The following is a 16,564-nucleotide window of genomic DNA, read 5'->3' on the forward strand; positions in this document are numbered from 1 at the left end:
CTGCTCTTTTTAATTCCGAGTCAAGTGCGAGACACTGAAGACGACCTTACAGTTGAGGTCGAAATACGTATCTGTCAAAGAATGGAATTTCTTAGTGGAGTTAAAAGGAACTTATTGGATGCTTTCGACTGTGATTGCTAATTTGTTTCGTAGGTTTTCGGCTCATTCAGTCTTTAAAGCAGCTTAAACGACTATTGCTTCTATATTTTGACGTTTCGACGTTCCTGAAAAAGACGAAACATACGTCGAAACGACGAAATGTAGAAGCAATAGTTGTTTATGCTGCTTTAAGGACTGAAAATCCGAAAACCTACGAAACAAGTTAAAACGAACAGTACTTAACCCGATTTTATTTTTACTTAGAGGTATTCCACTAATACGCCGAGGTTCATCATCATTGTTACAAAGCGTTTCTGGAGGTTTCAGAGAAGTTTCAAGTAGCTTCAGAAGCTCTCAGGTGATTTTCAGGACACTTCGTAGGGGGTTGAAAGGCGTTTCTATGCATTTCAGGGCGTTTCATAAAATTACACATAAATTTCACAGTAGTTTCATGGGGGTTTCAGAAGCGCTTTGCAGCGTTTCAGGGCTTTTCAGGAGGTTTTATATGGGTTCCATGGAGATTTCATTGGGGCTCAAGAGGTGTTTCAATGCGTTCCATGATGTTTCATGGGCTTCAGAGGCTCACAAATGAATTTCACGAAGGTTTCATGCATGGGGATTTCAGAGGCGTTTCAAGGCGATTCAATCGTTTCAGGGCGTTTCATGAGGTTTCAGATGAGTTTTAGGGGGATTCGGAGGCTCTTTGATGAGTTCCACAGAGGGGTAATTCTCGCTGAGACCAGCCCACTATTTACACCTTGACTTCAAAAATGTTTAAGGTGCTGATTTTCTGAAAGCCCTCGCTAAAAAAGTAAGAAAAATGCATTTGGTTACTCAAATTGATGGACCCCTCGTTAGTTTGAGCCACATCAATTTTTGCAAACCCCTCGATTTTGGTCAAATGGTGGCTCACTTTTTTTTTCTCCCTCATCTGTAGAGCCTTTTAACCACTGCGTCCACTATTTAGGAATATTGTGGTATGACCCATATTTAATTTGGTGCTAGTCAAGTATCCTGTCACAATTGAGCTGTGATGGACAATGGTTGATGTAACACCTGATCCCAACTAGGCACAACTCGTTTTATAAAGTTTATTACCCTGTTGGGATTACTTCTCCAAATTTCCAAGGGCTCTAGAAACCCTTTACCAAATATCGCCAATCTGTGATGGTACAGCACTCCGCAGTTGCAGAGTAAATGCTCGGCAGTTTCGTTTTCCGTTTGACAGAAACGACACTCGGAGGATTGGATTTTTCCAATCTTACTTAGATGATATTTACTCGGGCAGTGGCCAGTCATCAGACCAGTAATTACCCTGAGATCTCTTTTGTTTAGATTCAGTATGGACCTGGCTTTTTCTGCACTGGGTTTTATGAACCTTTTTGCTTGCTTGGATGTATCCGTGGCATTCCAATTAGATTCTACCGTGGACATTTCCCAAGTTTTTAGTTTCATTCGAAGAGCACACTCAGGAACTCCACAGAAAGGTTCAGGGCCTACAAAGCTTGATGCCGCACCCTGTCTAGCTAAATTGTCGGCGTTTTCATTTCCCAGAATTCCACAATGACCGGGCACCCAGTATAAAGTTACCTCATTCCTACTGGCCAATTGCTTCAGAGAAATAATGCATTCCCACACTAGCTTTGATTGACACGTGAAAGCTTTTAGCGCATTTAGAGCCGCCTGACTGTCCGAAAAAATACAGATCTTGGCAAACCTATAATTTCTTTTCAGACAAATATTGGCACACTCTAGAATGGCTTGAACTTCCGCTTGAAATACAGTGGGACTGCATCCCATTGGTATAGCCTTACTGATACCGGGGCCAAAAACACCAGCTCCAGTATTTTCTCCCATCTTGGACCCATCAGTATAAAATACAATAGAACCTGGACGTAAACTTGGCCCACCAGCATCCCAAACATAGCGACATGGTTTCACCACTTTGAAGGGAACATCATAGTTGGTCTTCGTTATCATCCAATCTTCTACTGTTTTTATGTCCATGTTTAATTTGAAGTCTTTGATGATCCTCAAATGTCCAGCAAGATCCCCGTCTAGGACTTTATTGTAACGTATAAACTGCAGGGCACTTTTTGCCGCTTGTAGTTTAACAAATTGATGCAATGGCAGTAAATTAAGAAGGGCATCCAAAGCAACTGATGGAGTGCTTTTCATTGCTCCTGTCATAGATATACATGCAAGTCTTTGTAACTTACTTAGCTTCTTTTGACAGGTTACCTCATTTGTTTTGGGCCACCAAACAAGTGAAGCATAAGTAATCTTAGGCCGGACTATTGCAGCATAGATCCAGTGAATCATGTTAGGTCTAAGACCCCAGGTTTTTCCTAAGGCTTTGCTGCAAACCCAAAGGGCATTGGTACCCTTGGTTAAAACATTGTTTAAATGAGAATTCCAATTCAGTCTTTTGTCCAAAGTTACCCCAAGATGTTTAACTTCTTCTGAGAACTGAATTTGAACTCCATCTAAAGAAGGTTCAGTAAGATTTATTTTTAACCTTCTAGTAAAAGGTACAATTACAGTTTTTGAAGGGTTTACGTTTAATCCCTCCTCTCGGCACCATTTGATGGTAACATTCAACGCAGATTGTAGCCGGCTAGATATCGTGTCGTCATATTTTCCACGTATCAGAATAGCTACATCATCTGCGTATCCAATAACCTCAAAGCCTTGATTGATGAGTTTTTTAAGGAGTTCGTCCACTACCAAAGACCACAATAAGGGCGATAGTACTCCTCCTTGAGGACAGCCCTTCACAGATCTTACTGGCTCACTTAAACCGTTATAACACGAAATTTTCTTCAAAAACCACCTCAAAACGAATAGTTGTTGAAAAGAGGAAAGATAGAGCTACTATTTACAATAATAAAAAGTTGGGTCGGCCATATTGATTTTTGCCGCCATCTTGGATTTTTATACCTAAACATTTGTTTCATCAAGAGGGCAACCACCGATTTCCAAAATTTTTGCATCAATTGAAAGCTGAGACATTTATACATAACATATAAAAAAAATTAGAGATGTCTTTTCCTTCTTTCAAAAGTTATCTGCCGTTTTGTAAATCATGCCACTTTTGCGCACTGGGCCCGGTGCCGGCCGTTTACATTAATGCAACGATATTTCGCAGTGTTTACGAACACGAATTTAAATTCTGAGTCCACTAATGGAAAGCTGAAGGTTTAAGCTTTTCAAAACACTATGAAAGTAATGAAAACAATGCCCGCATCATTGAGAAACAGTCAAAAACGGAAACGAACCTACGATTTGGCCAAATTTTGCTACACGCGCTTTTGTGTATACATGCAGGCGTAAACTCGGATGCTGTTGCATGTCGTTGCCGGTGCGCATGGAAATGTATGGAGAAAACGTGGCTTAGTTTACAAAACTGCAGATAACTTTTGATAGGAAAAAAAGACATCTCTAATTTTTTGATATGTTTTGTATAAATGCCTCAGCTCTCAATCGATGTAAAAATTTTTAAAATAGGTGGTTGCCCTCATGGTGAAAAAAATGTTATGGTATAAAAATCCAAGATGGCGGCCAAAATCAATATGGCCGACCCAACTTTTTATTATTGTGAATAGTAGTTCTATCTTTTCTCTTTTCAACAACAATTCGTTTTGAGGTGGTTTTTCAAGAAACTTTCGAGTTATAACGGTTTATATTAGCCATCATTTGGCCAAAATCAAGGGGTCTGCAAAAATTGTTGTGGCTCTAACTAACGGGGGGTCCATCAATTTGAGTAACCAAATGCTTTTTTGAATGAGTGTAATCAGTTTTGAACCTTTTAATTCCGCCCTATGTTGCTTATTCTTTGACAGATACGCGTATTTCGACTTCCACTTGTAATCTTCCTCAGTGTCAGTTATCCACTGGATACGCGTATCTGTCAAAGGATAAGCAACATAGGGCGGAATTAAAAGGTACAAAACTGATTACACCCATTCAAAGAGGGTATTCTGCTTAGAGGGTTCGAAAAGTCGGTACAAGATTATGACCAAATGCATTTTTCTTACTTTTTTAGCGAGGGCTTTCATAAAATCGGCACCTTAAACATTTTTGAAGACATGGTGTAAATAGTGGGCCGGTCTCAGCGAGAATTACCCAGAGGCTTCATAGGGGTTTAAGAAGCGTTTCAAAGTGTTTTAAGACGTTTCAGGGCGTATCATGGGGTTTGAGGGGGCTTCAAAGGCTCTCGGATGAATTTCAATTTCTTAGTAGAGCCGATGACCTATACTCAATGGAGTTCTTGGAGATCATTAAACAGACAATGAACTCATCACTTAACCCTTCAGGACGCGGGCCGTTGTAACAAGACCAAAAAAATGACTACGTTGATATATCCCATAACCTATATTCAAGGAAGCTCTTGGAGATCCCTCAACTGACAATGAGCTCACCACTTGACAACACATAGTTACATGAGGCTGTGTAAGCATAAATTTCATTCATAATGTTGGAACATTGATCACTGATTACACTAGTAGATCAGATGACCTAAACTCCAGGGAATTCTCGGATACTGCTATGCAATCATGGAAATTAAGACTTGATGGAACATAGATGCCAGATGCTGTGTGAGTATGAACCATATTCATAATCCTAATACAGGGGTTCTCAAACATTTTCAGCTTGCGAATCACTTTTGATTTTCAAAGAATTTGGCGACCCACCAGCACGAAAATTTATAAAATAAGCCATTTTCTTTTGTAAATTTGGACTACCTTTTCAAATAAATACATTTTATCACTTTCATAGGTTGTGATAAACTTACGTTACGTGGCCCTTAAACCTTTGTTTTTGTTTATTTATAGCGCTCTTTCAGTTTTTTTTTTGGGAAAAGTCTAAGAAGGGTTAAGGTTTTTTGTCTTGAAGTTTGGTATTTTTTTTTTGCTGAGTTTTTGGTATTTCTATTTTTTTATATATATTTTCACAGCAGAATCTGGCGTGCAAGTCTAACAGAAAACGTTAATTGCAAGCAACAACTTGAACTCATTATTGCCAGAACACAAAAATTGTAGCCTAATCTAAAAGCTTTTGATTGAAACTTCTAGTTTTAGAATCGATTGCATTACGCATACAGTAGTTTCAATATTCAATTATACTCCAGACCAGACATATAACATAAAATTGTGAATAGAAATAAGGGGAAACCGAAATTTTAGAAATAACCCTTCTAGTAATGGATTCATCAAGGGAGTATTTGAAAATTGGAAAAAATGCTAGTGATAACATTCGACATAAATTAATAAAGACTTCGCGATCCACCAAAAATCGGTCTGCGACCCACTAGTAGGTCGCGACCCATATTTAGTTTGAGAAAAACTGTCCTAATAGACTAGAAAATTATATCAAGTTTGTAACGTATTGTGTCATGATGTTATAAACATTATCATTACTTATTCTGTTATAAGCAACATGCAGCATGATACTAAAATAATTAAAATTTTAACAAAAAGTACACGAGCAATCAGGAAAATAACTCGGCAAGCCTCGTTAGATAAATGTACGACTCGTGCTGTAAAAATCATTATTTTGCAACTCGTTGTTATTTATTTTAATATAATATGTGGAGCGGACCTAGTGTGATGGTTAGAACACTTGACTATCACGCCGAGGACCTGGGATCGAATCCCACTCCCAACAAAACTCGCAAAACGTGAGTTCTTCCTTCGGAAGGGAAGCAAAGCGTGGGTCCCGAGATGAACTAGCCTAGGGCTAAAAATCTCGTTAATACAGAAAAAAAATATTGTATGCACACTCAATGTTAAATATAATCATAATTAAAACTAAGTAAGTTATGAATATCAGGTTTAATAATTTTTGTTAGAAACTTCTAGTCGGGTTGGTAGATCCGATGACCTATACTCAAGGAAGTTATTGGAGGTCCTCAAACAAAAAAAAACTACTTGACATCACATAGCTGCATAGGCCTGTGCAAGCATGAATTTTATTCATAAAGCTGTAATAGATCACTGATTACGCTAGTAGATCAAATGACCTAAATAGCCGGGAGTTCTCGGATGTCGGAGTGTTGGTGGGATATGGTTGACACAGGGTTCTCACATTGGTGCGTGTATGCCAGGCGTAAGGTGATAGCTTAGTGTGATTATTACTATGAAGCTAAAGCGACACAGGTCGGTCGATTGGATATCTCGTAAGCGTTATTTGACAGATTGACACTGTGCTCTGAAAGTTTGGAAAGAAGGAAACCGGCTTTTTAACCGTTTCTGGCTCTAGCATCGTTATGGACATACTATCCTGCATCCTTATAGAGCAGATTTAGTACATTTTTATTATTTCATACCAAAATACGTCAGAAACTGGAATGCGCTTATGGCACTTTGCAAAATTACGGCAGTTAACCTATTTTTGAAAAGACGTTGTTTGTTACGATGTTCTCCGATCGGAATAAATTTTTCATGGTTCGTTTTTCTCTACAAGAATAGATGTTTTGCGAAACATTAGACTTTTCTTGGGGGGATAACCGGTTAAAACACAAACGCTTGTACTATTAATTATTTTGAACATGCCATACTACGATAAAATAACAACTTTACCCTTGCTACACTCAGTATTAAAATTCAAAACTGCCGATACACCGGTAGACTATTCCCTCGCTAGCTACGCCCACGTTTCCATTGTAGGTAGTATGTGTGATACCAAATCGATCATATCCAGTGCTAAATTTAGAGCCGGACCGAATATTTTTGAGTACAAGCCATCATTTAAGTCAAATTTGCAATTTTGGAATTCTATTTCACGCTTGATGGAGTGTTTCTCCAGAAAAAGAAATAATAAAACAAGGAAACGACCCAATATCCAGTACTACTTACCCATGCCTGCGTTTGCTTAGTCGGCAAGTCCGGCCCAACTGCGGAAACTGACGACCGGTTCAACAATGGAATGCTTGTGTTTCGGTTATCTTGCATCAACGGAATCTTGGAAGCGTTCTTGTTCGAGGAAAGCACCAGCTCGCGTTCAATCTGTTAGGGAATCCATATGCAACACCATTAGTCACTCACTACGCGGTCATTTCGCGCCCATATATCACCCCGCGGTGCGGCGCGCAGTCATTCAACTTACCGGAAACTTGCTCGAGTGAGTTCGCAGGGGTGGGCTCAGCACATGGGGACCGTCGTTGGTTGCTGCGGCTGTACCGGGGATGGGATGGTCATTTTGCACACCATACGTCCCGAGTGGCTGCGGAGGCATTCTATACGGCGGATTCATGCAGTTGACGAATTTCGGTCCGGCCGGGGAAACAAAACTTTCATTTTCCACCGCTGCAAAAAGTAAGACAGAGAGAGAAAAACGCGAAGAGGGTCAAAATTTTGAATTAGGTTATGAGGTTCGCTTGCCGCGAACTTAATAGTCATTCTTCAATCAGTTGTTTTTCCATTTGTGCGTTTTTTTTTTCTTTCGATAGTGGTCATCGCATGCGAAGGAGGCCACCTTCGTCGGGGGCATAGCGAAAATTCCGAGCCAAATTTAGCCTATCGAAGCAGGCGAGCAATATGAATGACTGGCAGATATTATGGTCAGCCGTCGTAGTAAGCATGAGTTGCATAAACTGGGAGACGCTGCGCTGCTAACTGGCCCACTAAGATTGATTTTTCTTCAACGGCCTTTCACCCCCGGCGCGGCGCGTTACACTCACATAATGGTAGTATTTATCGTTTGTTTCAATATTTTGTCTGAGCAATCAGCATTCATTCTTTACGAAAAAAAAATGGGCAGAAACTCATTGTTCGGCGTGTGGAAAACATTTTAAAGTCATTCACAGCTAGCGGACAAAGCAGTAAAACTGCGCCATGGTTGGCGACGGACGGAAGGATGGGAAGAGGGTCGGTCCATGGGAGTACCATTTGATGGATGGGTGGACCGGACCGTTGCTAGATGGTTGGCCAACCGAACGAGCTGGTGTGACCACTCGAATGGGCTTTAATTTGTTTGGAAACCGTTGTCGATGCGGAGGAGAGCTGTTGAAGAAGCGATTTTCGTTGGTTTGAAATTGCTTGAAGCTTCTTGGATCATTGTTTGTTATGCAGTCGAATCGAGACGACGATTTTCGAGTGGGAATTGTTTACTGGGTGCGGAATTTATATCTTTGTTCGGGCAGCAATTCAAACTTCGTATTTTTCGTGCATTGAAAGTGCTATTTAACTCGATGTTTATTAAAACAGGTTTGTTAATATAGTGTAATTTGATTTCCATACTGTAAGTCTGAGTTAGAAATATAACAACAGAATAATGCGTTAAGTTGAACTGGTTTTATAACATACATTGAGTAAAATCCCACAGTGCCTAACAACATATAGGGTAACGGTTGAATTTTGGACCCCTAGAGGACATTAGTTTGAATTTAAGTAAAAATCAAACAGATTCAGAGGATATTTACACATAATAATGATGTTAGTATATTCGTAAAAACCTCCACTGTCCGTTAAAAATACCCACAAAGTCATTTCTGGTTGAAAATTTGATGAAAATAACTGATTTTTGAAGCATCAGTTTCCACTGTTTTGGACACCCCAATATATTTTGGACCCTCCTCAGTATATATTTTGGACACCCGGTGTTTAAACTCGTTTGAAACTATTTTGGAACATTTTGCCGCTTGAATATGCTGGATCACATCCTAATTACTTGATTGACAAAGGCTGATTAGACGAACATTGCGAATTTAATGCGCTAGAATGATAAACATTTTTGTTTACTTTTGCAAGTTTCCTCAGCACCGCAATCTCTTTTTGTAAACATGAACGACACTCGCACGGATGACGAGATTGGCAAAAATTAATTTCAATTCAACCAAGGATATTTCCAGTAAGGAAATGATTGCTGCCCGTGCAGAGCAATCTTATTTAGCGAATGATTCTAAAAATTTCCGTCATCCTATCATTAAACCTGTGTAAGTTGTGATAATACGACCCAGGGGGTCCAAAATATATGGGGGTCCAAATTATATTGGTTACCCTACATGGAGTAGTGGTTAAGCGCCGGCTTTCAACGAGGAGAACCCGAGTTCAAATCTCAGTTAGTAAAAAACATAAAAATATTCAAGGTATAATCAATTTGGATTCCATATGTACTAATTTGCCTTAATAAAAAAAATACTTTTAAGGACTAAGCGCATTTTTTCATTTTTTCGAAGCTTATTTTTATGCTGAATAGCGTTCCTTTCAGCAACACAAGTGTACTTTTTGTGAACTCAAGTTTGGTTAATTACTTGAAAAGTGAGCTGAATAGAATGCTACTCATCTTCCTTCGAATAGCTGATTAAGCCCAAACATGCTATTTTATCCGAACTTTTGGTTGCTTGGGATTGTAGTGTGCACCCTCCATAGGGACAATTATGGGTGATCTAGATCATCCAAACTACTCTTTTCAAAAAGGTTAGTTTCGATTATGACCATTAGACCTCGCAATGTTACGAGCAACTCGATATTGCGGTAGTTGGACATTCCGTGAACTACAAATGGCTTTCAATATAGTTTGAAGTTTGGGTTACATTATCTACATACCGTATCATGCTTTAATTGTGAAGAATGTTCGTGGAATGTAGTCTATGGTGCTGATGGAGACTCAGTGCACTGGTACATTCATGGGATATTCCAGGCTATCCAAACTATTCTGGAATTGGACCTTTAAGGTCTACAGCGTCTACTCTTCTTTCTCATCACTCTATCTACATAATTCTTTCACGAGTGTGTCTGTTGCACCTCATAGTAATCCGAGTGTTGCTATTTGGATGTCCACTGGCATACACACGGACCCCAATGTATTTTGAAGTATGATTCGCAATATCTGAAAGTCTTAGGATATTTTTATTGTGGCAAATGCTCGCGGAATATAATCTACGCTACACTTAGAGCCTCAGAGTGCAATTCTGATAACATAGCAACATTCCTTTGTTGATTTAGGTCATCTAAACAATTCTGAAATTAAGACCTTCAAGGTCTACTGGCTCCGCTTAATTTTCACTTCACTCTATCGGCATAATGCTGTCACTATTGTGTCGGTTGTACCTCATAATAATCGCATTACTTCAGAAGCTATACAATATGATAATAAGGTCGCAGTATTTAGAATAAGGAATCCTCTAAAGGATTTCCATGTGGAACCCTCGAATGATTTCCATGAGAAATCCCCGAAGAAGTTCCAGGAGGAACCTTGAAGAAACTGCAAAAGGAATCACTGAAGGAACTCGTGAAGGGGTACCTAAAATAAATTCCTGGCCCAATCTCTGTAAGTACTGCTGTATGGAACTCTGACGGAACTTCTGCAGGAATCCCTGCAGAAACACCTGATTGAATTCTATAAGCAAATATCCCCGAAGCAAATTTCAGATGGAGTCCCGAAGCAATTCCTAAAGATATCCTTTTGTCTATTTCAGGAAGAATTGTCGAAGGAATTTCAGAAGGAATCTCCGGAAGAATTCTAGCAAGACTACCTAAAGGAATTCCACCGGGAATCCTTAAAGAATTTTTTTTTATCAAAGGGTTTTCAAGAGGAATCCCCAAAAGAAATCCTTGAAGGAGGAATCTTTGAAGGAATTTCAGGATGAATCTCTTATTCCAGGAGGAGTCTCCAAAGAAATCACAAAAAAATTCCCCGAAGGAAGGAGAAGTCGAAGAAGAATTTTGGAACAACAAAAAAAAAACAGTCGAGGCTTCGTTGCCCAATCAGCAAGAATCTCCGGCATGAGTAGAAATTTTTCTCGGTGTACACTTTGTACAGCGCCTAAACTTATTCTATTCTGATTCTACTATATCGAACTGGTTGCCGTTGCGCTGCTTTCACTTTCTACCCTATCATGGTTGAATGATGAACACGAGGATTTTGATGTATGGCTGTTGCTTGTTCCTTTTTCCAGTCCGATCGGGGGTCCATTATGAGTTGCCGGTTCACCGATGTCCATGTATTCGGGTTCGTTTGAGCCATGGGCTCAGAAGAGGGTCAGTGTCAGCTGCTCTCAGGGGGGAAGAGCAGCTGACGAAAGTGACGGGGCAGGGATCGAGCCCATGACCATCTGCTTATGAAGCAAACGTGTGACCCGGCGCCATGAATCCCGGCTTAAATCATATCATTAACAACTAAGAAAATCGATGGTAAGAAATCAATGGATCACTAAAATAACTAAAACGGCCGCTTATAAAAGAACAGATAGCGCCACCGTAGTCTTGTATGTTTGACATAACTCCACTGCTGTCACAATGTTAATGCCCATATACGGTGGCGCCTTTGTTTACATGCGGCGAACAAAAGAAAAGTTTTCTTCATTGATAGAGTATCGGGATGCTTCGTTGGCATAGTCCCCTCGTTCGGCCTATCTCAACGTAAACCAAAAACTTAAACATGCATACATAAACAAGCTGTGCACCAAACAACTGTAACATTTCGTATCCATTTTAGCACTTTGGAGCATTAAAATTGAATGAAAATGTCACTTTGTTTAGCTATTGTAGACGCCATGATTCTTTGGCTTAGTGGCAGGGTGGCCACTCAACTCGGTAAAATTAATTCCCGGTTATTTCCCGGTTTTTCCCGGTACCCAAAAATTTTTTCCCGGTTTTCTAGAAATTGATTTATATGGTTAAATCGGAACACTGATATTGCTATTTTCTATTTTCTCACTTTTCTAATTTTGTAAACAGTTTAACCTTACCGGAAGCGCACCATTGTCAAAGGTCTAACAATGTCAAAAAATATCATTCATCATAAACAGCCCAAGTGAAGTAGACTTTTGGCTCAATTGATCGCGTTCTAGGAGGTTGACAATTTATGGCGGCTTTAATAAAATTTACATTTATATATTTTTTGAATTCCTCAACAACATAACACCATAACTGTTCAATTTTATCCTTTAAATAAGTTTGAACTGTTTAACGTTCAAAATGACATAAAAATACTTGAATGTGATTTTTTGTACCAGAAGTTATTTTGTTCTGTGCAAGTTATCAACATTCAAAATTCAGAAAACGTTAGTAAAATCTCGAACAAAGCGAAAACTAAATCATGCCTAACAATTAGAAGCGAATGAGCCCAGCTATTAGAGCGACTTTGGTGGAAAAACAAAATCCAATATAGGCCACATTTAGTAAGAAGCCCATATTTTCTCTAGTCTCAAAAATATTTTAATTTCTCAAGAAAGTATTTTCGGAATTTTATACATATTAGATATGCTCTATTCAAAGTTAGGGTAGAGATTTCTAATAGAAATGCCAAATGAAATTTTTGAAAAAAAAAACTCAAATCAATTTCTCGAGAATCTACTGCAGCAATCCCTGGGAGAATATTCGAAAAATCTCTTGAAGAAACTTGTAAAGGTAATCTGTAATGTAAAAACTGTTAGTGGAATCTCTGGAATAATTATTAAAGGATTCCTTGATAATGTTCACTGTTGAGGTGCTTGACAGTATACTAATGAAAGAGGGACTCCTGAAGAAATCCATGGTAGGATTCAAATAGGTAAAATATAGTTGGAATTCCCAAATAAATTACTTCAAAAGTATTTGACGAAAAGCATGTAAAATCTTTAAGAACGTCTTTAAAAATTATTTATAATTTTATCAATAATTTTCTTGAAAAAAGGAAATAATTGGTAAAGCTGCTTGATACGGTTGAATTGTTTTGGAAAAGTTACTTGTAAGACGTTTCAAGAAATCCCTGGGAAAATATCTTGTTAAATCTCTTTATGAATGTTTGGATAAATCTCTAGGAGAATCTGCGAAGAAAACCTTGGTTTATCATCAAGAGAAATGTTAGGCAACCTGGAAGAATCGATTGTATACTATCTAAAGAACATGTCGAACATAAAAAACTGGAAATAATGTTATGAAATTCTTGAAGACGATCGATTAAACAGAATTTCTAAAATCATCACATTTGTAATTGTAAAGGAACACTGCGGTAAAATAAGGTATTTTTTTTAATATGGAAATATTTTTTTCTGTAATGATACAATACACTGACTGTCCTACCCAAGACACATTATTTAAAGTTTATACCTTAGCTTTTTCAAAAACAATTGTAAATCTCTACAACAGTTCTATTAAAAAAGTCCAAGATTTAAAATCAAAATTTAAGAAAAATCTAAAATAAATCTTATGATTAAGTTCAAACTCTGCATCTAGTATCTGCGATATAGTATCTTTAGATTACAAAAATATTGATCATGTTTAAGAAAAAAAAAAAGATTCTCATGTAGATGCAATAGAAATTATTATCCTGAACCTACAATTTTAAGGGTGGTTTATGTTCTTAGTAAATTCCCGGTTTTTTCCCGGTTTTTCCCGGTTGTTTGCGATTCCCGGGTAATTCCCGGTTTTCCCGGAATTCCCGGTTGAGTGGCCACCCTGTGGGTAGTCTATACACATGATCATAAATGGCTTGATTCTGGAACATTTCGAATTGACTTTTCAATAACTGAACATTTGATGCGATGGTCAAATACACTATTTTGAACTGGTATATTTGTTTTCAACGAATAATAACTTTTTTTTCAAATTGGATGTGGGTCGGATATTGAGGACATTTTTCTGTACCCAAATCATGACCCATCAGTAAAATGACGTCAACAACACCGATAAAGTGACGTCAACAACATTGCTGGCGTAAGAACCAGAAAGAACGAACAGGAGAAAGATATTGTGTGTGGTGACCGTAAAAATTTAACACAATAATAGGGTTGCGTTGTTTTGTTTTCATTACTGATATAATAAATAACTTTATTTTAAGTGATTTATTAATAGTTTTGTGGAAATTTTGCTCTGAAAATGTAATTTAAAAGTAAGATTGGTGAACAAACAGTGATAATACTTCAGAAGAAATATTGAAAAAATGAGATAATTAGTGGTTCTAGTGCATGGAAAGCAATAGGCCAACGTTGTATCCACTAATAGGCAAATTTTTGTGCCACAGACTAACGTTGCATACCATCGCATCGAATCTTTTCAACGCAATGAAGTAAATTCTTGAATATTTACGTTAGTTTACTTCCAATAATAATAATAATAATAATTGGTGAAACATGCATTGCCTACTAGAGTGTGTAATAGGGTCAACATATTATTTCTAGTCCTATTAATGCATAAGTTATGGTCAAAATTGTCAAGGCGGCTTGCAAATTATGCCAAGGAATGGCACATATACCCTATATTATTAAAGTCAAACTCTTATGATAGTGATCGTGAGAATTCTTTAACTTAACTTTATGTAAACTTAATTTTGTCCGTACACTGATTATCGACGCAAAAAAAATCTCGTTCGGCGTCGGTGTGAGACAAAAACTATCGGCGGTGCACAGATTTAATTCCATGGGGTTTAGATTATAGTTAGGCTGTAGATACGTAAAAACTACTTCAGAACTTATTGGGCGACTCTGAGTGTTCTAAAATAGAATAGTAATGTCTATCAGTTTGAAATAGGTCCAACAACCATGGGCAATGTTATGATAATGGATATATGTATTATTGTAGATTATTGCAGAATATCGTTTAATATTTTCATTAATGTTCATGAATATCCTGAAAGGGATATAATATAAACCACAGCTTTATAAGAGAAAGCAATGCAAAATTAGTTACGCCCTTTAGAAATGTTGTTGCCGAAATGTTCACTTTCGAGGCTTTTGATCACAATAATGGAAATGAAAGTGAGCACAATAACAAATTACGATAGATATCGTGTCGAGCATGGAATCAGTTTTGACAATTGTATGCAGCAACAATCAACTGCATTATTCAGTTCGTTAAACGCCGAGATGATTGATTTTCCACTAATCTATTCGGCAATTAGGCATGTCAAAATATGCCATTGTTTAGCCGAGAGCACATTTATTCGCTGTCGCTTTGCGATGCATCTTCGTTCCGGCAGCTTAGCGTAGCCTACTAGATGCACTCGAGAGCTCAACATCCCACATCATCTGTGCACACTGGCTACCGCAGGCAATCGCAGCTGCAGGTTACTACGATTGCAACTTTGATACATCGAAATAAAGGCTCCCGTCGTCGTCATCTTTGTGACGGTGGCGGTTTTCCCTCCGAAGGGACTCTACATTTGCGTTACGAGAGTGAAAAGCGAAGCCGCTCTATGGAAATCCATTGCCCACTATTCGACGTTCCATATTTCATTCATCTAACGAGCATCATTCCATGGGCACCGGCACCGGCCTGGAGAAAGGTTAACATCCGCCATTCGAGAGCAAATGAAAAATGCAGTGCACGGATACGGTGCATGGTGCATATTGCCAAAAGGCAAACCGCAGCACATGCATGACACAAAACGGTGGGAATAAAGAAAAAATGACTAATCCACCTTGCAGGGACACTTATTTGTCGAGCATAGTATGATCAAACAGTAACACCTGTGGATCAGGAAAAAACTCAACACCATCGAAACCCTCACTTTCTAGTGAAGCTATACCCTTTCACCAAAAGCAGACGAGACGAAAAAAGCAAAAAACCACATCACCATCACCATCATCATCATCAGGATGCAAAACAGTTCACATGATGACGTTCAATATCGGCACTTTTTCATTGTCGGAGCACTCTGCTGGCTGTGGTATGTGCCTACCTACATATTGCCGGCAGTTCGTCAGCCATGTGCATCGTCGCACCACACCACCGAACCAGCAGGAAAAATCCATAAAAATGGTCTTCTTTTGGATGATGTGTGCCGGCCGGCTGCGGCTATATCGATAGCTCGCTCACCTGCTATGATCACCCAATTTCCCCACAGCCAATATACCTACTCTACTCACTGAATGCCAAGAGGCAGGTCAACTGAACCAGCGCCAGCCTTCGATGTTTGGTATGAACATTTTTGAATGGTGCGGAAACTGAATTTCACCAGTACTTAAAAAAAGGAAGTTTTATAAAATAAAAGTAAAGAATTTTACAAGTGTATATACACCAGTGAATGAATTCCGACGCACAATTTCTTCGAAGAGAAGAAAATTTTCTTACAGGTGGGCAATGGAAGAAAATTTCTTCTCTTCGAAGAGATTGTGCGCCGGAATTCGCCCACAGGTATACTTATCATTACGTATCTTTATTGTTATAAATAAAGGAAGTTGCTATTATCAATGATTTGTTTTTCAATTAGCAATAAAATGAGACTCGAGTAAGTTGAAATGTGGTAGTATGACTTCTACAAACACTTCTATACCTTCAAACTTCGAATCAATTCTTGAGCTCGGCAAAAATGCTGAGAATGAAAGGCAATTCATAAAAATGCTGTTTTTTTTATCAACTAAAACGGTTTTTTCTGAGATTTGGTGCAAAAGATTTTCTGAAAATTCAGAAATCATTGCAGCATATTGAGCTTGCCTAAATGCATTGATCGGTTTGTGTCGAAATCAGCAAGCGTTTGAGAGGTTGTCAGTAAATGATCTGGCATTTGTATGCGAACGTTTTTCCTTCCATTATTTTGTTCT

The 16,564-nt window shown here is 38.4% G+C and overlaps 1 protein-coding gene across 7 annotated transcripts in view; it reads right to left on the reverse strand.

Annotated features, from left to right (window-relative positions):
- LOC109425927 (uncharacterized) overlaps positions 1–16,564 on the reverse strand; it is an 89,528-nt gene that overhangs the window by 18,134 nt on the left and 54,830 nt on the right. For all 7 annotated transcript variants that reach the window (XM_062856679.1, XM_062856678.1, XM_062856675.1 and 4 more), the window contains 2 exons: positions 7,207–7,406; positions 6,957–7,106 (listed from right to left, as the gene is read on the reverse strand). In XM_062856679.1, coding sequence (XP_062712663.1) covers positions 6,957–7,106; positions 7,207–7,353 — 297 coding nt within the window. In that variant the 5' untranslated portion in view covers positions 7,354–7,406. The remainder of the gene's footprint in view (positions 1–6,956; positions 7,107–7,206; positions 7,407–16,564) is intronic.

Source organism: Aedes albopictus, chromosome 3, assembly GCF_035046485.1.
Source record: "Aedes albopictus strain Foshan chromosome 3, AalbF5, whole genome shotgun sequence".
Classification (NCBI taxonomy): Eukaryota; Metazoa; Arthropoda; class Insecta; order Diptera; family Culicidae; genus Aedes; species Aedes albopictus.